General features: G+C 43.0%; 2 protein-coding genes across 4 annotated transcripts in view; both read right to left on the reverse strand.

The window, feature by feature from the left end:
- Window positions 1-1,848: 1,848 nt before the first annotated feature.
- misp (mitotic spindle positioning) lies at window positions 1,849-16,652 on the reverse strand. The gene is given in 7 exon segments (XM_029632193.2): window positions 1,849-2,601; window positions 2,707-2,745; window positions 2,979-3,146; window positions 3,149-3,234; window positions 7,978-10,414; window positions 15,995-16,197; window positions 16,504-16,652. Coding segments are annotated over 6 exon segments (2,880 nt in total). The 5' UTR covers window positions 16,055-16,197; window positions 16,504-16,652; the 3' UTR covers window positions 1,849-2,511.
- A 643-nt stretch (window positions 16,653-17,295) lies between these two features.
- Window positions 17,296-24,047, reverse strand: part of palm1a (paralemmin 1a) — a 68,069-nt gene continuing 61,317 nt past the window's right edge. For all 3 annotated transcript variants that reach the window (XM_029632199.2, XM_029632198.2, XM_065008968.1), the window contains one exon: window positions 17,296-22,746. In XM_029632199.2, the coding sequence (XP_029488059.1) occupies window positions 22,142-22,746 (605 nt within the window). In that variant the 3' untranslated portion in view covers window positions 17,296-22,141. The remainder of the gene's footprint in view (window positions 22,747-24,047) is intronic.

The following is a 24,047-nucleotide window of genomic DNA, read 5'->3' on the forward strand; positions in this document are numbered from 1 at the left end:
ACTAAGGGGCCTAGCCCGAACAATGAAAAACAGCCCCAGACCATTATTCCTCCTCCACCAAACTACAGTTGGCACTATGCATTCTGGCAGGTAGCGTTCTGGCATCCACCAAACCTAGATTTGTCCGTTAGAATACCAGATGGTGAAGTATGATTGATTCGTCACTCCAGAAAACATTTCCACTGCTCCATAGTCCAATTGCGGCGAGCTTTACACCAATCCAGCAGATGCTTGGCATTGCGCACGATGATCTTAGGCTTGTGTGCAGCTGCTTGGCCATTGAAACCCATTTCATGAAGCTCCCGACTAACAGTTGTTGTGCTGACATTGTTACCAGAACAGTTATTGTGCGGACATTGCTTCCAGAGGCAGTTTGTAACTCGGTAGTGAGTGCTGCAACAGAGGACAGGCGATTTTTACTCAATGCACTCGGCGATCCCGTTCTGTGAGCTTGTGTGGCCTACCACTTCACAGCTGAGCCGTTGTTGCTCCTAGACGTTTCCACTTCACAATAACAGCACTTACAGTTGACCGGGGCAGCTCTAACAGGTCAGAAGTTTTACTAACTGACTTGTCGGAGAGGTGACATCAATGACGATGCCACGTTGAAAGTCACTAAGCTCATCAGTAAAGGCCATTCTGTCTATGGAGATTTCATGGCTGTGTAGTCGAACGTATACACCTGTCAGCAATGGGTGTGGCTGAAATAGCCACTAATTTGAATGGGTGTCCACATACTTATGGTCATACTTTTTTAGTTTCAGCGTTACAGTTAACCACTCAAATCCCCTACAATCAGTTCAAGTGTCTGCCCAGGAGATGGCAATGTCTTGCTCCATTTGAAATCAGTTTGACATTCTCTTATTCATCTACAATGCATCCAATTTGACGTCGCCGCTCGTTTAAGCAGTGTATCCCACCGCTACCACCAAATATAGCAGAGTTTAATCTCTTATCGCATCTACATTCCCTGGGCTATTCTCAGCAGTAAGTCATACCGTAGTCTTTCCATCAAAACCAGATAGTGTCATGTTGCAAACAGTCCGGTTTAGAGTGTGATTAAACTTGTCATTGAACTTACATTACAATTTAGTAATTTAACAGACCCTCTTATCCAGATCAACTAGGGTTGCCAAGGGCACGTCGCCAGATTCTTTCACCTTGTCTGCTTGAAGATTCAAACCAGCGACCATTCAGTTACTGGCTCAAGGCTCTTAACTGCTAGGCTACATTCATATAACCAGTGGTGGAAAAAGTACCCAATTATCATACTTGAGTAAAAAGTCAGGATACCTTAATAGAAAATGACAAGTAAGTCATCCAGTAAAATCCTATTTGAGTGAAAGTATTTGGTTTTAAATATACTTAAGTATCAAAAGTAAAACTAGAAATCATTTCAAATTCCTTATATTAAGCAAACCAGACGGCACCATTTTCTTTCTTTTTTAATTTACGGATAGTTAGGGCACGCTCCAACACTCAGACATAATTTACAAACGAAGCATGTGTTTGGTGAGTCCGCCAGATCAGAGGCAGTAGGGAGGACCAGGGATGTTCTCTTGCTAAGTGTATAAATTAGACCATTTTCCTGTCCTGCTAAGAAAAATGTAACAAGTACTTTTGTGTTTCATGGAAAATGTATGGAGTAAAAAGTAAATTCTTCAGGAATGTAGTAAAAGTTGCTAAAAATATAAAATAGTAAAAGTACAATTACCCCAAAAAACAACTTTAGTAGTACTTAAATATTTTTATAAACACATTACCTAAGAACCTGGCGGGTTCAAGTCTTGCACAAATTTCTGCTCTCACAGCACATACAAGTTAATTAAGAACACAAACATACTGGTATCAGCTGTAGCTAACTCTTTATTAGATATTATTTCATATTAAATTAGACAAAAGTCAACATTTCCTGAAGACTACTGCAAGTTGGACTGGATATTGGTTTGGAAATGTTTACTTTATTAAATACATAATGGATATCCGATGGTTTCTTGCTTGTTTTTGCTTTGCAAAGCACAACTGACAAGACAAAAATAGCTCCCTCACTCATTTTCTATGCAGCCTTTTGAGGGCGGATGGGCCTAATCAAAGCTACCTAGCAGTGACTGCCAGACTTAAAAATAACTCATACACCTTTTCATCCCAAAACAAGGCAATGCATTCTAAGCAGGCGCAGAACTTCTCTTAAATTCCACTTCCATTCCATTTTCTGCCTCAGCTAAAAACCTGTCTCATCTATTACATATTTTTCAGTTCACCTTTCGCTTCTAAATCGTGAAAGGGTACCTGCCCTAGTCAGGGCAATGCTCAGGTGGCAGATGATGGACGGGGGGGGGGGGGGGGGGGTTTAATCACAAAGTTGACCAATCATTAGTTCAGCCAGGTAGTGTGTAGACGGAGTATATTCTTATGTGCTGAGATGGGACAACTTCCCTAAAATGCCTGTTGTTCCATCTCCTCTTCTCCTTTCCATGCTCGCTCACCCTCCAGTGGAGAAGGCTGGTGGACTCATTGGCTGTCCTCCTTGGTGTAGTCGCCAGCCTCCCAGCGCAGTGCCCGCTTGTTTTTGTGCCTGGTGACGCGGGTCGCCTCCAAGACCTGCAATGGAAGAAATAGCATCAATATCATATTGGACCTGTGATAAAAGGCCTTCGGAGACAAATGAATCAATGGATATCAGCAGAGAGAAGAGCAACCACTTACTTCATTGTTCACATCGTCAGTAGGCTGAATTCCTGCATACTAGAGGTAACAGAAAAGTCTAATTCAACAACTAGCACACTGTCATTGTAGGATACAAAACCTATGAATTGAGAAGTCTCACAAGATGTACATGGTTTCGCCAACACTATCAGTACTCTTTTGTAGGCATATTGCATTGCTGTGTTTCTTTCCAAACTGTGCCTAAATGTCTTATGTCTAGAATGGATTTTCAATGTATGTAGACAGCATCAATAACTACAGTCTTTCCTCACAGCATTCTCTTCCAGCTTCAGTTTGATTCTCCTCTCCTCAAAGTCCTCTAGCAGTGTTTCGGTCAGGCCTTTTTGCGTGGGGATCCCAGGGGAGCCACCCATCTCTACCCACGGGCTAGCAGGCAACAGGGGGCAACCCTGCTCACCACAGGGGAGCTGGGCCTTGGGGAGCCCCATGGCTGGGCAGTGACTATGGAAAAGGAGGGAAGACGGGCAGTGGGACGAATGGAGGTGGATAAGCGAGATGCGCTGTCCACTTTAAAGGTGGGGGGGGGGGGGGGGGGGAAACATTGAGTTAACACATATGCTTGTAATTGTGTTAAGAGTACATTCGAAATGTAAGTCGAAAGCAACATGAAAACTACAGTGCCTTCAGAAAGTACACCCCTTGACTTTTTCCTCATTGTGTTACAGCCTGAATTTAAAGGTGGATTAAATTGAGATTGTTTTACTGGCCTACACACACAACCCTGTAATGTCAAAGTGGAATTGTTATTTTTAATACGGTGCAAATTAACCTCACACTACCAGTCAAAGGTTTGTACACACCTACTCATTCAAGGGTTTTTCTTTATTTTTACTATTTTCTACATTGAAGAATAGTTAAGACATAACTATGAAATAACACATGGAATCATGTAAAAAAATATATATATTCTAAATATATTTATGAGATTCTTCAAAGTAGCCACCTTTGCCTTGATGACAGCTTTGCACACTCTTGGCATTCTCTCAACCAGCTTCATGAGGTAGTCACCTGGAATGCATTTCAATTAGCAGGTGTGCCATGTTAAGTTACATTTCTGGATTTTTTTTTCCTTCTTAATGCATTTGAGCCAATCATTTGTGTTTTGACAAGGTAGGGGTGAAGAAACCCCCTATTTGGTAAAAGACCAAGTCCATATTATGGCAAGAACAGCTCAAATAAGCAAAGAGAAAAGACAGTCAATCATTACTTTAAGACACGGTCATCTCAGATTGACTGACCATCTGAAGGGGAGAGTTTTGGCCAGAGTTCCAGTTGAATACATTTATGAGGATCTCGGGTTTGTCCCAGTTAATCTTATATCATGATATACTGCTGAATATGTTGATTGTCGAGAGCACGTGTTCTAATGATCGATTGGGTTCTTGTACGAACATCAGAATATCAGTGTAAAGACTTATTTTGCAAATCGGATGCCTACAACTGAAATGAATTATCAAGGCTTGTGGTGAGCTAGAGAGAAGTTTAAACCATTTGCATATAGCTGTACTAAAACCGAATTCCTCGAGTGCCAAGTTCAGGAAGGTCATATTGACTCTGTTCGGGAAGCGAGATGCATGATGTCAAAGAGGCGCCTGTTGACTAGTGTCAGACTTTCATAAAACACTTTTGATCAGAATGTATTATTTTGGGAAGAATAGTTTCTAATCTGTTGGCTTTGCAAATTATTTTCAAACTTATTTTTTGACCAGGAGAATGATTAAGGCGGTGTTCATATGCGGAAGGTTATTAGAGCAATACACATGCGCAACCATATTTAACCCATAAGAGTAAGCCCTGTCTAAGCCGGCGGAGGGGTTCTACTAAGCTATATGCAATTGTTTAAAACATTTGGGAAATAAGGGAATAAATATATTCATACAACTCAGTAGGAAGTGGGAATAATGTTAAATGAAAAGCTAAAATGTCTTGTGTCAATAAGTATTCAATCCCTTTGTTATGGCAAGCCCAAACAAGTTCAGGAGTAAAAATGTGATTAGCAAGTTGCATGGATATACTGTGTTACATAATTGTTTTTATCACTACCTCATCTCTGTAACCCACACAAACAATTATCTGTAAGGTCCCTCAGTCGAGCAGTGAATTTAAAACAGATTCAACTACAAAGACCAGGGAAGGATTTCAAGGACTCGCAAAAAGGGCACCTATTGGTAGATGGTGAAATCCCTGCTTTATTTTAAACCAAGAGGCTAATGGGGACTTTAAAATAGACTAATGGCTGTGCTAGGAGAAAACAGAGGATGAATCAAGGAAGCCTGTACAAATATTCCAAAACATGCATCCTGTTTGCAACAAGTCAGAAAGAAATTAACTTTTTTATTCTAAATACAAAAAGTGTTAATGTATGTTTGGGGCAAATCCAATACATTACTGAGCACCACTCTCCATGTTTTCATGCATAGTGGTGGCTGCATCATGTTATGGGTATGCTTGTAATTGTTAAGGATTTTTTCAGGATAAAAAAAAAAGAAACTGAATGGAACTAAGCACAGGCAAAATCCAAAAGGAAAACCTGGTTCAGTCTGCATTCCACTAGACACTGGAAGATGAATTCACCTTTCAGCTGGACAATACCATAAAACACAAGGCCAGATCTACACTGGAGTTGCTTACCAAGAAGACAGTAAATTTTCCTGAGTGGCCGAGTTACAGTTTTGACTTAAATCTACTTGAAAATCTATGGCAAGACCTGAAAATGGTTGTCTAGCAACCAATTTGACAGAGCTTGAAATATTTTGAAAATAATAAACTGAGCCAAGGTTACACAATCCAGGTGTGGAAGCTCTTAGAGACTTACCCAAAAAGACCCGCAGCTGTAAATCGGTGCAAAATTGCTTCTACAAAGTATTGACCAAGGGGGTGAATACTTATGTAAATGAGATACTTCTGCATTTCATTTTTTATACATTTGCAAAAATATGTATAAACAAAAAAATATGTATGTTTTAATTTTGACATATGTAGAGGAGTGAGCAAATACATTTAATCTACTTGGAATTCAGGCTGTAACAACAAAATGTGGAATAAGTCAACAGGTATGAACACTTTCTGAAGGCACTGTACATGAAGATAGCCGAATTGTAGTCATACCATTGTACACACTTGACTATGAAAATGGACACTGATAGACATCTTGCCGTAACACTAGTTTTAAAAAGGCCCAGTGCAGTCAAAACTATGTTTTTCCTGTGTTTTGTATGATATTGTACATATGAAACTACACTACATGACCAAAAGTATGTGGACCCCTGCTCGTCGAACATCTCATTCCAAAATCACGGGCAATAATATGTAGTTGGTCTCTACTCTTCTGGGAAGGCTTTCCACTACAATTTGGAACATTGCTGCGGGGGCTTTCTTCCAGTCAGTCACAAGAGCATTAGCGAGGTCAGGCACTGATGTTGGGTGATTAGGCCTGGCTCGCAGTCACCGTTCCAATTCATCCCAAAGGTGTTTGATGGGGTTACGGTCAGAGTTCTGTGCAGGCCAGTCAAGTTCTTCCACAACGATCTTAACAAAAATAATTCTGTACGGACCTTGGTTTGCGCAAGGGGTCACTGTCATTCTGAAACAGTAAAGGGCCTTCCCCAAACAGTTGTAAGCACAGAATCGTCTAGAATAAGGGTGGGCAGTTCCAGTCCTCGAGGGCCTGATTGGTGTCAGTTTTGCCCCAGCTAACACACCGGACTCCAATAATCACCTAATCATGATCTTCAGTTTAGAATGCAATTTGATTAATCCGCTGTTTTTGCTAGGGATGGAGAAGTGTGACACCAATCAGGCCCTCGGGGACTGGAGTTGCCTCCAGTGGTCTAGAATGTCATTGTATGCTGTAGCGTTAAGATTTGCCATCACTGGAACTAAAGGGCCTAGCCCGAACCATGAAAAACAGCCCCAGACCATTATTCCTCCTCCACCAAACTTTACAGTTGGCACTATGCATTCAGGCAGGTAGTGTTCTCCTCTTATCCGTCATACCCAGATTAGTCTGTCGGACTGCCAGGTGGTGAAGCGTGATTCATCACTTCAGAGAACACATTCCACTGCTCCAATGGCAGCGAGCTTTACACCACTCCAGCCGACGCTTGGTATTGTGCATGGTGATCTTAGACTTGTGTGCAGCTAATTGGCCATGTAAACCCATTTCATGAAGCTCTCGACGAACAGTTCTTGTGCTGACGTTGCTTCCAGAGGCAGTTTGGAACTCAGCCGTGAGTGTTGCTTGCAGTCCTAGCTACATTTTAGCTTGAGAAAGGTTTTGCTAAAATGCTATTTTTGACCAATTTTATGGAAAACTATTACAGTAAGGTACTGTTTGATATTGAGATAAAAACAGCTGCATTGGCCCTTTAATGTGACTGGAGGTAGAATAATCTTAAGGTCCAGTGCAGCCGTTTAAAAAAAAATCTCAATATCAAATCCTTTCTGGGTAATAATTTAGTACCTTACTGTGATTATTTTCAATTAAAATTGTCAAAAAGAAACAGAAATGGCTTCTTAGCTAAGAACAATCTCAGACAATTTTGCTAGGACTGTCTGGGAGTGGGGAGGGGAAAGCTGAAACTAGCTCTTACTGGCAGAGCGGTTTGGAACTCTTTCTTATTGGTCTATTAACTAATTTTCCACCGAGTGATGTCACCAGGCAGGTCAAAACTTCATCCCACTAAAACAGGCAAGAATTTCAGGTGGTCTTTTCAAACATCTCTTACACTAAAAGGGCATAATCATATTTTTTTACAATATTATTCTAACCTCAATGTGGAAATATGTATAGAACACAGGTCAAGCACGTTTTTAACCGCACTGGGCCTCGAACCACAATTTCAGTGCGTCAGGAAAAGCAGAAATGAAATAATAAATTATTAAACTCTCACTGTTCTGATTATCTGACTTATTTGAGCCTTTTTGATGCAAAGTAATAGCCTGTGTGTCAATGATTAATCATGGCTGGTAACACAGCATTGGTTCCTCTGCTCATATATGACCAAAGTACAGGATCTAATTAAGTTTGTCATGTCTTCCAGTCTAAGAAAGCCAGCAGTATACAAGACAAACAAATTCCACTAAAAGCTAGAATTGTGAGGACATTTGACAATTGGTGCATGTAGACATTTGCTTAATAAATCCATCCAAAAACAAATATAAGATATTGCCATCATGAATAATTCCTCTGTTAGGTAGTCTTGTAATTGTGTAGATTTGTGTATGGATAAATGAATTGAACCATCCTACCTAGCATTGATACTGGAGTGATAGATGAGTAGGACCATCTGGCCAAGCTTGTCTGCTCTACTGGAAGTGAAGGGCTCTCAGAGAAGACAGACTCTTCCTGTTCCACAATGACTCTTCGCAGGCTTTGCGATTGACATGAGTCTTTAGCGTCTCGTTCTATACAGTCCAAGCTTCCTTCCATAGAGGCGGACAGGCCACTGGATTCCCGCAGTTCCCGGAGCTCCTGCTCACGTTTCAGATCCTCCTCAATCTCCTTCTGGATAATATCTGGAGCGTTTGGTCTTCGATGTCGCAGGCCGCCAGAATCCAGGTGCGCCCTCCAGGTTGGAACAGGCTTATCACTCGGTTCAGACACCTGCACTGCAAACGCAGTGGGTGTAGGTGAGGAGGATGACAAAGAGGAGGCTTCTTTAGCCGAGGAGCCTCTGGCTGGAACTGGCTTCTTTCTTTCCATTAACCACGATGGGTAATTTACTATTTCACTAGTACTAGTCTTCACCACCACTGTGACTTGAGCGCTTTCTGCCTTACTGGTCTCATTCCCTTTCAACATGACGCTCTCCTCTGGGAAGCTGCTTGGCAGTACTCTATTGAGGTCTTGGGACTCTGAACTCCAGCCTTCGCTGGTCGTATTGACACTTGGAGTGGCGCTCATGCTGCCGATGTACAACTCTGTCTCTTCGGAGTGCCGGTGAGGGCAGCAAGGGGAAGGGTAGCCTTCCGTATCTGAGCTGCTACTCCTCACAATGACCCCGGGTGATGACCAAGTCCTTTTCATCGTCTCGACCTCGGCTCCAGATTGGTCTCTAAGCTCAAAGATCTTTCTCCGATCCTCCATTTCCTGAGGAGTTCCCCGGTCATACAGACCTGGGACTCTCCCCTGGTGCAGCAAGTCTTCTTCCCTCTGGCTGTCCTTTTTGATCTCGCGCTGGATGAAGAAGCTCACCCGGTTCTTCTTATTTGCCTTGACAGGCATCAGTGGCGGTGTAGGCTGGGAGAGCAGAGACTTGACCTCCACCATCTCTTGGACGTCGGTGTGCTTGATGCCCCGCAATCGCCGAAGACTCTCTTCTCTCTCCTGAGCGATACGAATCTCCCTTTCTATGGGCGTCTCTCTGTAACCACTTGCCGGTTGGGTGCCCTTGCTTTCTGGCTGAGGGTTGTCATTGGACATGCTTCCGTCACTTGTGTAGCCAACACTGGTGTCACCCGATAGATCCTCCAGCCCAGAGTCAAGGTCATCAAACAGGCTACTCTGCCTCTTGGTTACCCTCTCCTCTGTGCGGTACACCTTTCTGCCAGCGACATTTTCCCCTTTGTCCTGACGTTTCACTGGGGTCAGACTTTGGTTAAACCATTCCGCAGAGTGGTAGTCTTTTTTCTCACTCCTTGGTGACAGCAAGCTGTCTTCTGACTGCCACAGTCTTTGTGGTTTTAGAGAGCTGGGACTCTGCAGGAATGGGTTGAGCCTCGACTGTTCCATCTTTAGGAACTGCTCCCGTGCTGCGCTGAAGTTGATCTGTTCGTTGTCGATGGTGCATGGCTCAGCTGCTGGTGTGAACTCAGATTTGGTGCTGCTTGGCCCGTAGCACAAGCTGAACCCTTCGAGCAACTTGTTGGGTGATTTGCTGAGATCCAGGGTTTCAAGTGCACTCCACTGCTCTCTGAATGTGGCAATCTTTTTGGGGGCTTGACTGTGGATGATTTCCTGCCTAAGCTGCTTCTCCTCCTCCTCCGCCTTGAGTTGGGCACCGTTGGTGTTCACCTGGTAGCGGGAGTCCTCGTCGTCCTCGAACAGACTCCCTGGCTTCTTCCCACCGGCGTATGTCTGCAGTTTGAAACTGCCTTCCTCTTTCAGGGTCGCCAACTTGGCTTGTCTCTCTGGGGACACCATCCATGCTTCGTTCATCTCCGCCTCGGGGCTCACCGGATCATCCACAAAGGAGTAGAAGCCACGTTGGGATCCCGTGCTCCCTGCACTGCTAGGGCTACTGGGTTGCCAGTCTTCACTGGTGTTGCCGCAATCTTCCTCTGACACCGCCACCTGCCTGGCCTGCACCACCACATCCCGAGACACCTTCTGCTGGGTGGATACGATAACTGTGGACTGGGTGCGGGTCACGGAGATGCTGTCAAAACTGAAAGCCGAAGGGTTGCCATTCCGGTTGTAGATCCAGCTCCGGTCCAGACTAAAGGGCTCATCGGTGGTGGGGCTGAGCATGGTGCGAAGGTCTACTGCCAGCTCCAGTTTGGGTGACATGGGCTGAAGCACCCATTTTCTGGGTGTGCTTTCCATGGTTCCTTGGAATGTGGTGTCTTCCTGTGTAGACAGTGAGATTTCTGCAGCAGGAAGCTGGTGTGATTGGCACACTATCTGGTCTCCCTCCTCCTGGGTCAACACATCCTGGGAATCGTCAGGTGCAGCAACTGAGAGTCTCTGCAACCAATAAATAAAAAATAAAAAAAGTCAAATAAGCCAACACTTAAGCAACATAATAATTAAGAAAGATCAAATGGTTAAGTGGCAACTGGATCATTATAACCAATCAAACAAGCCCTCCACTGTCCAAATAATTCTAACAATTTATCATAATTACAGCTTATCAATGAACCTACCAGGTACAACCCCAAATCAGTAAACACGGGCACCCTCATAGATGTCATCCTAACTAATTCGCCCTCCAAATACACCTCTGCATCTCACTCACATCTCCCTCACTAGCTTTAAGCACCAGCTGTCAGAGCAGCTTACAGATCACTGCACCTGTACATAGCCCATCTGTACACAGCCCATCCATCTACCTACCTCATCCCCATACTGGTATTTATTAATTTATTTTGCTCCTTTGCACCCCAGTATCTCTACCTGCACATTAACCTTCTGCCGATCTACCATTCCAGTGTTTAATTGCCTATTTATTTCCTTAACTTACCTCATTTGCACTCACTGTATATAGACGGTTTTATTTTGTTCTACTGTATTATTGACTATGTTTTGTTTATTCCATGTGTAACTCTGTGTTGTCGTATGTGTCGAATTGCTACGCTTTATCTTGGCCAGGTCGCAGTTGCAAATGAGAACTTGTTCTCAACTGGCCTACCTGGTTAAATAAAGGTGAAATAAAACATTTGAAAAATCTTTGCATACAGTGACGATGGCTGTTATTCCCACGTCACAGATATTACAGAACACGGCTTGTGCCACCAAGATGAAATGAGTTGCATAACACTTCAGGGGTTTATGGTTTTTACAGGAATCTGTTTAACAGGGGAAATAAAATGTAAAAAGTTGTGCAAGACAGGATGCTGAGATTTTCTTTGGAATGCCAATATACAAGTTGCCAATAACATTTACAGCTTAAAATGTAATGCATGAGAACGAGAGACCATGTTTGCAGTGAACCTAGCTGATCAAGAAAGACACGGGAACTCAAACTGGGAAAATGTAGAGCAAACCAATGTGTGAGATGGTCTAAAAAAAAAGATGTTTGCGTTGGTCTAGAAGGCAACTAAGGAATGTTAAGTTGGTATGCAAGGGAATGACACACAAGGTTCAATCATCTCAGTCAGACCTCTATTTATTGCAAACCTTGAAGTTTCTGTATGGAGGATTACCAGATCCATTGCTGTGATACTGTATAAAGGTCTGTATGAAGAGCCATAAACACTGTCTGTTCCCGTCTTAGCCAAGACATTCCGATTCATAATATTGTACATGGATTGTTTTTAAAAAATTGTTTTTATTATTATTATTTTATTTTTTTTTTTTTTTTAAATCGGCACAACTCATACAGTCAACCTTTTATATACTGAGCAAAAATATAAATGGAACGTGAAACAATTAACGATTTTACTGAGGGACAGTTCATATGAGGATATCAGTCAATTGAAGAATATTCATTAGGCCCTAATCAATGATTTCACATGAGAATACAAGTCTCGCAATGGGCCTCAGGATTTCGTCACGGTATTTCTGTGCATTCAAATTGCCATCAGTAAAATGGTGTTCGTTGTCCGTAGCTTATTACTGAGTTAGTGTTAATATAAGGAAATCAGTCAATTTAAATAAATTCATTAGGCCCTGATCTATGGATTTCGTGACTGGGAATACAGATAGATTTATCTGTTGGTCACAGATTGTTTTTAAAAAGGTAGTAGTGTGGATTACCAGTCAGTATCTGGTGACCACAATTTGCCTCATGCGGCGTGACACATCTCCTTCGCATAGAGCTGATCAGGCTGTTGATCGTGGAATGTTGTCCCACTGCTCTTCAATGGCTGTGCGAAGTTGGTGGATATTGGCGGGAACTGGAACACGCTCTCATACACGTGTTGGACATAATGCCACAATGTAAGGAGGCAGCTTATGGTAGAGAAAGTAACATTATCTGGCAACAGCTCTAGTGGACATTCCTGCAGTCAGCATGCCAATTGCACGCTCCTTTAAAATATTTCTACGTTGTGACAAAACTGCACATTTTAGAGTGGCCTTTTATTGTCCCCAGCATAAGGTGCACCTGTGTAATGATCGTGCCATTTTATCGGCTTCTTGATATGCCAAACTTCTCAGGGAGAGGGATTATCTTGGCAAAGGGGAAATGCTCACTAACAAGGATGTAAACACATTTGTGCACCAAATTTGAGAGAAATACACTTTGTGTGTGTGTGGACCATTTATTTCAGTGTATGGACCATTTATTTCAGCTCATGAAACATGGTACCAAAACTTTACATGTTGCGTTTATATTTTTGTTCAATGTAGTTATTATCAACCATTATCAATTTATTCAAGCAATGGATTAATCTTAAACCTGCAGACATGTACCTAGAGCAGGGCTCTCCAACCCTGCTGCTGGAGAACTACCATCCTGTAGGTTTAGGGCATCGTTTTCTAATAATTAGCTGGTTGACAAAATGATTCAGGTTGGTTACAACTGGGGTTGGAGAAGCCTGACCTGGAGTGTGCAGCTACAATTCCTTTTCAAAGTGCCTAGTTGTCAGAAGATATATGAAGAACCATAATGAGGGAGAGAGAGGAATGTGTTCACTCCTTTCTCACACAACTCATCTGGAGGTGGGAGTACTGACACTCGAGCAGGATATTAGATACTCTTGGCCAATGAACACAGATGAGTTCCTCTTCACTCGACTGATGTAGAACTAACTACACTGGAGGCTGGGTGCAATGGAGGGTTGACTTGTCAATCATTTTTTATATGCCACACAAAGGATTAAAAGGAAAATATTTCATGGCAACTAGCAGTATCACTTAGAATCTCTATAGCACTTTTGGCATAACATCATACTCTAGCATAACATGCTCACTGCTATTCGAGGATGTTGGCTAATGAGTAAAACCTATAGCCCCTGGAAGCTTCCACTCCAATGTAATTTCAATTGACAAAACAATCTTGCATTTCACAATTGTCACTGTAACCCTGCTGACACAGAATTATTAAACTAATCATGACAGATGCACAACACTAGACAAATGGACCGGAGTTTACCCAGTCCTAACCTTCCCTGAGATGCCAAGACGTTTGGCTGACCTCAGAATAAGCGCTTCAGCAAATATACATACATTTTGGGTTAAAAAGTAACGCACTATCCCAAGAGTTCTAAGGCAGCCTGCAGTGTGTGTATGCGCGCATGTGACCACTTGTGTGACAGTGGACTGTGTACCCCTGATAAGCTCTTTTCAGCGCCACTTTCTGGAATCGGCTCCTCTGCCCTTTGCTCATTGGCTGAGAGAGAAGAGGAGTGATCTGTGGGGGACAGGAGATACACAAGTGTCCTCGCCTCCACTAATTTATTACCTCACACTGGTGTGTGTGTGTGTGTGTGTGTGTACACACCACACTAGTTCCTGTCAGTAAAGTGCCTATTGTGGCATGGATCAACTAAGGTCAAGTTGCATGTGGCACACAAGATAATACAACAAATTACATAATAAAGATTTTGCCACAGATAAGTCGTCCCCATCAAAACATTCAGACTTATTCAAGGCTAATATATATATATATATATATACACATACACACACACACACACACACGCACACTCATCGGCTGTCTGAAATAAATGCCCAAATACATGTTGTCATACCCTACAGCCTATGTCTGTCGACCATACAGATTTCAAACTAGTTTTCATGTCTTGGAAGGACAACCATGCCAACTGCTCATTAAAGCTCTACTAATCCAAAAAAAAGGAGAGAACATTTAGCAAATTAACAATGTGATGGTGTTCCCATGGGTATAGGTTGTGTAGTTACAGAGACCAGGGTATACAAGTTCCTCCTCAAATAGGGTAGGCTGTAGCATTTGGAGAAACATGGAGCCATTACTTGATACACACAAAAAAAGTGTATAGGGAAATAGACTTACATTAGGCTTACTTCCCTCAGTCAATGCACAAGGGTTTAATTTGACATCAACTTTTGAAAATAAGTAGAGGTCATTATTCAGTAATGTAGACAGTGTGACAAGATGGAAAATCCAACCATAGTGTCTTTTAAGCTAATGCACCTGATCACCCAACTACCACTTAACTGAAGTGCTTACAATTCATAGATAATGTAAGTATCGATAATGCCATTGAAATGCATTTGGATCAAAAGTACAGTTAATTTGGGAAAATTAAGGAATGAACCCTACCTTAATTAGTATACCGCAAACAAGACACAAGTTTGTTGTCTTGCGTCTCCCGCTCTCGGTCTTTTGAGCACCCTCGAGCACAGGCAAAGTTCAGCCAATATCATGTCAGTTATTGAAGCCACACCCTCTTACCGAACAGCGAAAAGTGCACAAGACTGACAAACCGCCATAACAAAGGTAGGGAGAGAAGATAAACCCATTCACGTCACCAAGGCAAATCAAACAAGACGACCCAGATGAAAAATGACCTGTGGTCCAAATTGAAGTCCGTAATTAGTTGATTATTTGTCAGAGAGTCAGAGAACCCTGGCCCAAGGGAATGAGTTGGCTAATTTCCTGGTGATCATTTTGTGTCTCAGTACAGAAGCTTCCTTCTTCTCCTTTCCTTCATGACATGACTTGACAAACTTATGGAAACATGTCCATTCCCTTTACCTATCATTGGTCTCATAAGGAAACAAAAACAGAAAACACAAAAGTACTGAGACATCATCAAGTATGAGACATCAAAAGTACTAAGACATCATCAGTATGTTGCCTGTGGACTGTTAAAGAATAATCTTCCTTTGGGGTTGAAGTTCACCTGAGAGGATGTCACTGCTACAGCTAGTCCAGTGGAAGAGCTTGAGTCATCATGGCCAAAATGTTCATTACTTAGAAATGCAGAAAAAATACATTTTTTTACATCTCTAGATTGGTGTTTTTATGGCTCTAGATTGCAGGAAAAAGTTATTTCCGGTGTCTTTCACCCCCCAGCCATGCTCACATACTTTGTGTCCCCTCAGACTTTTGGGGTGCATTACATCCCTGATAGAGGGTATTCGCTCTGAGAAATGGGAAGGTTCACACTGAACATAGCGTTGCTGCGCTCTAGTGGCTACCTTGTACATTTACACCAGAGTATTTCAATCAACTTTGTCACTCTGAATAAAAATTTGAAGGGGTCATGACAAACATAATATGGATCTCAGTTTAGCTTACTAATGCAAAGGAATGTTTGTGATTGTGATCTACTTCACACCACTATGGTCTTACATCTAGGAATCAAATGCATGACAGATGAAACAGACATTAAAAATGGGTACTATTGAGATGTATTTGTCCAAAATGACATTTAAATCAATGAACGCCATAGTTAAAAACATTTCCCAATATCATGGAAAAGATGGGAAGAATCTAGGCTGCAACAGCTGTGGTACAAACATTAACAATGCAGATCCAACTGTGTGGGATGTTGATTGTTGGTAAATGGGGGGTGGAGAATGTCAAAGCAAAACAAATTGTTAGCCTGCAATCAGGATCCCTTTAACATTGTTGTAACTACCCCTGTCATTGTGTATTTGCGGTAAGGGTTGTCTTACCTTGGTCTCATGCTCCATGCTGTTACACAGCACCTGCCAAGGAGGAGTGTACTTGAACATCCTGCAGTGTGAGTGTATGTCTATCTGTGTAAGAGAGCACTTGTGTGTGTTGGTGAACGTGTTCAGGTAGCTCTCTGTGTGACAGGATTCAAGGCTAGGTGCAGGGGGGCAATCAAGATCAACTCAGGCCAGGTGTGCTCATTCTGAGACGAGAGAGGGAGGGAGGTAGAACACTCAACAATGGGAAAGACAGTACATTGAATTTGAATTCAAAGTTTTGGGGTAAGACAGAACATGATAAAACAAAACATTGATTAAACTAACATTTTGGTGAACCTTCCAGTTGCTTTTTTGGTTGATTAATCCTTACGTTTTTTTTCATCCGGCAATTAAAAATGACTGTACACATTTCATAAATGTCCATATTTGAGTACACAAGGAACACGATTTTTTTGGTCAGTAGCTTAATCAAAGACCCCCACCCCCCCTCGCCCCATTCCTTAACTCACCTCTCGGTTCTAGACTTGCCCTCCTAGACGTCTGGGTTCTCCAGCAGGTGTTCTGTCGTCTGGATCTGCACCCCCCTCGTATCCCCTACTGTGTTAAGCCTAACAGCTGGGTCTCCGGACTCCGCTGGTGTTTTGGTCTGTGGTTTGGCCCTGACTGGACCCCTCCCTGTTACCCCCACGCCTCCCCCAACGGTATCTGTCACTCCCCCCCCAACACCCTGTCCATCAAAGCTGCTAGTCCAGAGATATTGACCGGTTGTGGTGGGGGAGTGGGTGAAAAGGGAGTGAGAGGGTACGGGGGGGTTCCAGAACACAAAGCGTTGGGTGGCGTGACTGCTCCCATGTCTGTTGCTGAGGACAGGGGAATTGCAATGGAATGCTGCTGACCATCACAAAGTGCCCGGACAAAAGAGGAGCCATCTGTGCACACGCGCGCACACACAGTCCCGCATCTACCAACAGTGACTGTGTAGCCAGGTGACTGTGTCGATGACAATGGCCGTGACAATGGTGCAGCAGGTCTTAGATTAGCAGTGTAAAAACATTGCATTGTGGTGCATAAGTGGGCAGGACCTTCGTTCATAGGAAAGGACTGTGAGGATTTCACAATGCAGGCCTTCGAGATCGATGCAAACCTCAAGGGGGATTTCAACTTAGTCTAAGAACCAAGGCTAAAGACACACACACACACTCACATGCACCCACACACACTTTCACAAATGTGTACTGACTGAGGTGAAAACTATTTTCAAGATGGAGGGAGGGAACACAAAAACAAAACAGAGACCGGGAGACCTTTGAAGCACATCACATTTTTATTTGTCTTTTCAAACACTTTCCTCTACAGCACTTTCCAATTTGTAAGAAAGCAGACCTTCACAACTAACAAAGCAATACGAAAGCAGCAGTTTGTGGGCACTCACTCTATTACCTGGGCCCTCCACTGACTGACTGCCATGAGCGCAGAGTCACTGGGGAAGGGACAGGGATCTATGAGTCTACACTAGAGGATGAGAGAGCGACAGACATTTTGTTTTGCACAAAGACATTTATATGTAGATATTTATATATGCATTTACAAAAAATATGCCTGGCCGGGGGCCAGACTACAAGGCATTGGGGGTGTGTAGAGAGAGAGAAAGCCAGAACTGGAATGTAAATATTGATAAGAACCAACAGGGGGTGCTGCTGCAGAGTCATCAATCAATCAAATGTATTTATAAAGCCCTTTTTACATCAGCCGATGTCACAAAGTGCTATAGCAGAAACCCAGCCTGAAACCCCAAACAGCAAGCAATGCACCACGGTGCAGGCAGTGCAGAGTGGGAGGAGCTGGGGTTGCCAGGGGCGACAAGCCTCACTGCCGCTGCACCAAGCTCACCAAGAGGGAGGGGCCAAAGAAGGAAGGGTATTGGGTATTCAACAGGAGCTCGAGGTAAAAGTTACCCTTCGCCACAGATCTAGGATCGGATTACCCTATACCCCTATCCTAACCTTAGACATTAGGGATAGAAAAATATTTGACCCTGCATTTGACTCCCGCTACTGCTCAGTGAGGGCACTTCGAGTGGAGGTGTCCATGCGTTACCCCTGATAAGAATGGCATTGGCATTCATTACCCTTCATAAGAACGACATTGACATTTGTTTACCTTGAAGCTCAACGTTGATGGAGCAAAATGTGCTGCACCAATAGAGCAAACACGATTAACATTGTCCTCTTGTTTCCGAAAGTGGCAAGTAATTCTTTCCTCTATCGTCATATTAGGAAGGTATCATGCATGTCTTCTTCAGCTTAAATGTCACCATATTTCACTGTGAAGGTGATTTCGTTAAAAGTCACCAATGTTCTCTCTGACTCTAATAGTACGGGCGAATAGTTAGACCAGGAACGCCATTCGTTTCAGTTCGATCAACCTAAGTGCATTTAGTACGGTTCATGTTTTTCCATTTTGAGATGAATGTTGCAAATGTTTTCTTAAAAGAAAAAAACATTTAAAACAACACAGTTTCTGCTTCAAATAATCTTGGAAATGGTACCAATGAATCACTTCCTTGTTGAGGTGTCTAGCAAAATGACTCTTGCTACTGTTTCCTATTGCAAATAGAAATATCTATGATTTTCTTCAAACACAAGTTGCAGAAAATAATATCTAACATAATATCTCATATTCTGCAGTCAGATATGACAGCATCAATGATTTAGCACCACAGAAACACACCACCCACATGTAGCCATCCCAGCATGTCACGTGCAACCAAGTTGGCAGTGCCAACACATGAAATCCTTTACCCCACCTTTAATATTGATATGGACCAACCTAACCTATGCCAACCAACAGCCACTGAGCCACACGTACTGTATATGTAGTGAGCTGTTAGCTAGAAAGTATTTCAGAAATAAAAAAGGCATAATCATATATAAACACATACAAAGGAAGGGATGGACCATGGTTCAATGCTTGGCCCTTTAGATCATTGTTTGGTGTAACATACTGATGACCTTAAAGCCTCTTATCCAGTCCTATACGCTATACCTAGATGGTGATTCGTTAGCATGGGAGTCCTTGCATAGGTTTGGATCCAGCTGTGTGGGAATGTGACTTGACTGAGGACTGGTCTTCAGTGATGCCTGAACGGATCGAAGGCAGTGTTTTTGTTCGGGACAACTTCTAGACCAACACCCCATGCTGACAGTCCTATATAGAGTAACGCACGTGTCTGTGCCCTCGTCGTGACCAGCGCCCACTCACAGAGACAAAGAGCAGTCTAGAGAGTCAGGCCATGTCACACTGACCGTACACTGACTGTACACTGAGTCAGCTTTTTCTGCTCCTTCCTCCTTGCTGGATGCTGAGCGGCATATTGGAGAAGGTGTCGGCATATCAATGATTGCCCTGCCCATTTGAACGCACAGGAGGAGGTGGGATTGAAGGGGATTGGCAAAATACATTTGTTTCATGATATATTTTACACGATGAAATGAATAGATGTTCCATTTGGGTTTTTTCTACAATGTACTGGATTCACCAGCATTATTCTGACAAGGATTATCAGACCTTGTTATCAGATGTTTATTTTATTTATCAATGTCCATCCTGTTCTTGATTTGAACCCTCACAAAGACGTTTATTTATTTAACCTTTCTTTTAACTAGGCAAGTCAGTTAAGAACAAAATTCTCATTTACAATGACGGCCTATCCCGGGGACGCTGGGCCAATTGTGCGCCGTCCTATTTGACTCCCAATCACAGCCGGATGTGATACAGCCCGGATTCGAACCAGGGACTGTAGTGATGCCCTCTTGCACAGAGATGCAGTGCCTTGGACCGCTACCCCACTCGGGAGCCCAATGACATACACCGTTAAAATAACCTATAGAGCTCTATAAATATCAATGCACATGGAACAATATTAAATGAGGATTAGGCAAACATCACCCAAGGTCGGTCAACCTCTTGCTGGAGAGAGCTCACACCTTTGACTCACTTCAAGATAACGCAGACCATCCACTATTTAGCCATCTTTGAAAACAAAATGTTTGTTTTATTCCGCATGCGAATAGTACATGGACCACGTTTACATGGTCCACGTGTCAGTGCGTCGGTTGAAAAGATCTGGCTCCTAGCTTGACCAATTCAACTCAACTGACTCAACTCACCACTGGAAAAATACACTGGACAATAATAACATGACTCTCAGCTCAGCTGGAAATTTGGCTCCAAGATGGCAAAAATAAGTAAGAAGTAAAATATTCTATAGCTACAGGCACCCATAATGCAGCAAAAACGCACACAAAAGTAAAACACAGCTGTTCAATTTGAGCTACACCGCAAAAAAAATTATCTGTGAGGAAAATAAAAATATTATTGCAACATTGAATTTGGAGCGAAATTTGCCACTCCCTGTGGAAAAGGATTCTGTCAACTTCTAGGACTGTAAAAATGTTGAAATTCCATGCTTTTTGCCTCAGGCCTAGCATGTTGATAGATAGATACACTGAATGAAAAGTAGGCCTACTTCAACTTTTGTTTGGTTTTGTTTCCCTTAAATGACAAAACTAGGGCCTAACAGTAGAGTTCAAACAGGAAACCAAATACTCTTAAAGTGAAGCTCCTCCCACACCAACTCTGAGGGCGACATACAATATGACCCCCCAACCCCCTCCAAATGGCATTCCTCCTAAAAGTCTGAATGGAGCAACTTCTTACAGTATTTGCAACACAGTTTAGTATATGCGCTGCTGTGCCAAGGTTGAAAACAACAGACTATGCTCTATGCACCAATTCCACAGTAGTTGATATCCAACTGAAAATCTTTGGGACGTTGGAAGGGCCTGTCCAGGCCGACCATCATATCAAAACACAGTTGTTGGTAGGTCATCACATCAGGAGCCAGAGCTTGGATTATGTCATTGAGTTAAAGGAAAAATAGTTAATACTGTTATCACAAAGGCATTATTTATTTTAAAGGGGTAGTTGTATTCTTGGTAATGTAGTTAAGTGGGGGTGAACCACACAAACGTCAAGGCTTACACAGGGACATTCATTTCATCAGTCTCAAGCTTCGGTATGAAAGACCACGCATGTTATTCATTTCATTACTAGTGTTGTCGAACTAGTGTAGTTGATTTGGGCGCAGGAAAATGACCAAAAAAAATAAGCGAGTATTGTTTTTTCTTCCAGAAAGAAAAGAGGTGATGGGGATTGTGGGTAGTGTAGTGTAGGATGATATAAGGACCAATGAGGCCATTGTAATCCAACACACACACATTCAAACACACATCCATGCATGCTCATACACCCACGCACGGATATCCATACACACACACGCACACAATACAATGATGTCATCAATATCACGTCTCATTGCATGTCACTTCCAAATAGCAGTGTGGTTGGTGTCTGTCTCAGAAATTCCACAGTCCCTTTTCTTTTTTCTTTCTTTCTGGAAAACAAAATCCAAGAGAATTCTCTAACAGCTTTATCAGTCATAAATATTTCCCCATGTTTTTATCTAAAATGCACTAGCAGAGGACAGAAAGCACAATGTATAACATGCTTCTGTCGGGGCTTTTTCAAAAAACAAAAAAAAGTCAAATAAATATATCTTTAAAATAAAGAATTTATATATTTAGATATATAGAGACATATATCTGTCCTTCATACAGAAAGTTAAGATTACAAAACTCATGACGGTGTATTAGAGATGTCATTAAAAAAAAAGCTTGTTGGACAATGCTGGGTGTGTTAACGAACCAGTTCCTCTGTCTTTCTCTCCCTCTATCTTTCATTTTCTATCTCCTCTCTCCCTCAGACACCTCAAAGTGTAAAAACGCAGGGATGGCTCGCCTTTGGCACCATCCGTTTTAATCACAACCCAAAATCATACAAAAGTTAAAAGAATGAAAGGAGAAAAATGAAATGAAATATATAAAACAAGAGATGAAAATGAAGTTGGGAAACAACAGCCGGCTATTAAAAGATACAGAACATTTATGCCTTTTTTTGTCGGGAGGGGGGCTAACGGGAAAGGGGTGAGTTTTTGTTGGGGTTTTTTCACGCTATGGTTGTTGTTGGTTTGTCATTTTCTCCTTGAAAAGTCAAGTCCCGGGGGGAATGCGGCCACACAACAGTGGCTCACATGATGGTGCAGCACTTGCAGGGCTGCTTTTCCTTATTGTTGAGCTCAGTGGCGCCCCCCTCTGGCTCGCCCCCCTTCTCCCCCACGGGGGCCTTCTCCTGGGGGGTCTTAACGGGGTCGGCGGCACTGCCGTTGGGCGGGGGCGACTGCTCTTCCTTGGTGCCTCCCTCGGTGACGGTCACAGTGGCGGGGTTGGGCCCCACCGTCACATTCTTGCCCTCGCCGTCCTCGATGACCACCAGCTGGGCCTTGACGGTGCCCTCCAAGCCCAGCACCTTGTTGGTTTCCGCCTCATCCTCCACGCTTTGGTAGCCCATGAACACCATTGTGACGGGGTTCTCGGCACTGGCCTCCACCTCGCCTCCACCTGGCTGGGGACTGGCGCCGCCCGCCTTGGCCTCCATGCCAGTGATCTCCTTCTGTGGTGTCGTCTGCTGCTCCGCGGCTAACTCAGCATCGGTGGGGACGACGGGGGCAGTGGAGGTGGCACCAGCGGTGGTGGCGTCGCTCATCATGGACTCGTCGGCTTTGTGGATGAGCTCGTCCACCTCATTGGCGCTGAGCTGGTGGACCCCGTTCTCCCCGTTCACCTCGTGTACCACTACGAGAGAGACAGGGACAGAGAGAGAGAGAGAGAGAGCGAGAGAGACAGATGTGTCATTGACAGAAGATAACCAGAGCCTTCCTCATGAGAGCATGGATAACTAGGCCCTGTTCAAATTCTTTAAAAAATGCATCCTTCCTTGAAGCAATCATGAATGATCTGATACAACCAAAGCAATGTCATGGACCTATGGCTTCCACCTGGCTCCTATACAATTGTTTAAGATCCTTCGAGAAACAAGGAGAGGGAGGCTATTTAATGCCTTTTTCCCCACAAACCTCCACTCATAGAACAATGACGTGCTCTGTAGCTGACCAGTGATGGCAGTCACAGTCACAGTCAAGTCGCAGGGAAGGAAGCAGGTGAGCGAGGAAAGCAGACAAGGAGAGGAGAGGAGAGCAGCTGAAAGAGAGCAGGGGGGGAAACAAAGCGAATGCCACAGCTGCTGCATCAGGAGCCCAGTGCTCGTTGTCTGTGTCAGGGAGCAAAACAGGTGCTACAGGGACACCAAAAGTGCCATTTCAAATGAGTTCTGAATGTACTGACTGTGTTTTGCGCCAATACATAATAGCCCAAGTTCACGTTCACAAATTGAACTATTGAAGTAGAATTATTGGTTTAAAACCAGGTCTATAAATAGGGTTGGATTTATTGGTTACCCTGCAACACTGTGTCATGCTATGCTTGATTATTCATTTTACTTTACGAGAAGTGGTAATATCAAGGTAATAATATCTAGCGTCAATAAGTGGATTCAAGGCAATCATTATATGAGCTTATATATGCCAGTGAAAATGCATTGTCAAGTTTATTGAACCACAAGATGTTTGTCTTTCAGTGGCCATGATCAGACAAGCAATGTCTGTAATAACTATTATTTTAGGTAGACTTGTCTCAGGTCATATATTACAATGTAATTGTTTCTTCTTCTGATATTACAATGCCTTCCAAAAGTATTCATGCCCCTTAACTTATTCCACACTTTGTTGTGTTGTGGCCTGATTTCAAAATGGATGACAGTTTCTCTCTCACCCATTTACACACAATACCCCATAATGACTAAGTGAAAACATGTTTTCAGAAATGTTTGCAAATGTATTTAAAATAATGAAATACAGAAATATCTCATTTACAAAAGTATCCACACCCCTGAGTCAATACTTTGTAGAAGCACCTTTGGCAGCAATTACAGCTGTGAGTATTTCTGGGTAGGTCACTAAGTGATTTCCAAACCTGCATTGTGCAGCATTTACCAATTATTATTTTAAAAATTCTTCAAGCTCTGTCAAATTGGTTAT

Source organism: Oncorhynchus nerka, linkage group LG24 (genome assembly GCF_034236695.1).
Source record: "Oncorhynchus nerka isolate Pitt River linkage group LG24, Oner_Uvic_2.0, whole genome shotgun sequence".
NCBI lineage: Eukaryota > Metazoa > Chordata > Actinopteri > Salmoniformes > Salmonidae > Oncorhynchus > Oncorhynchus nerka.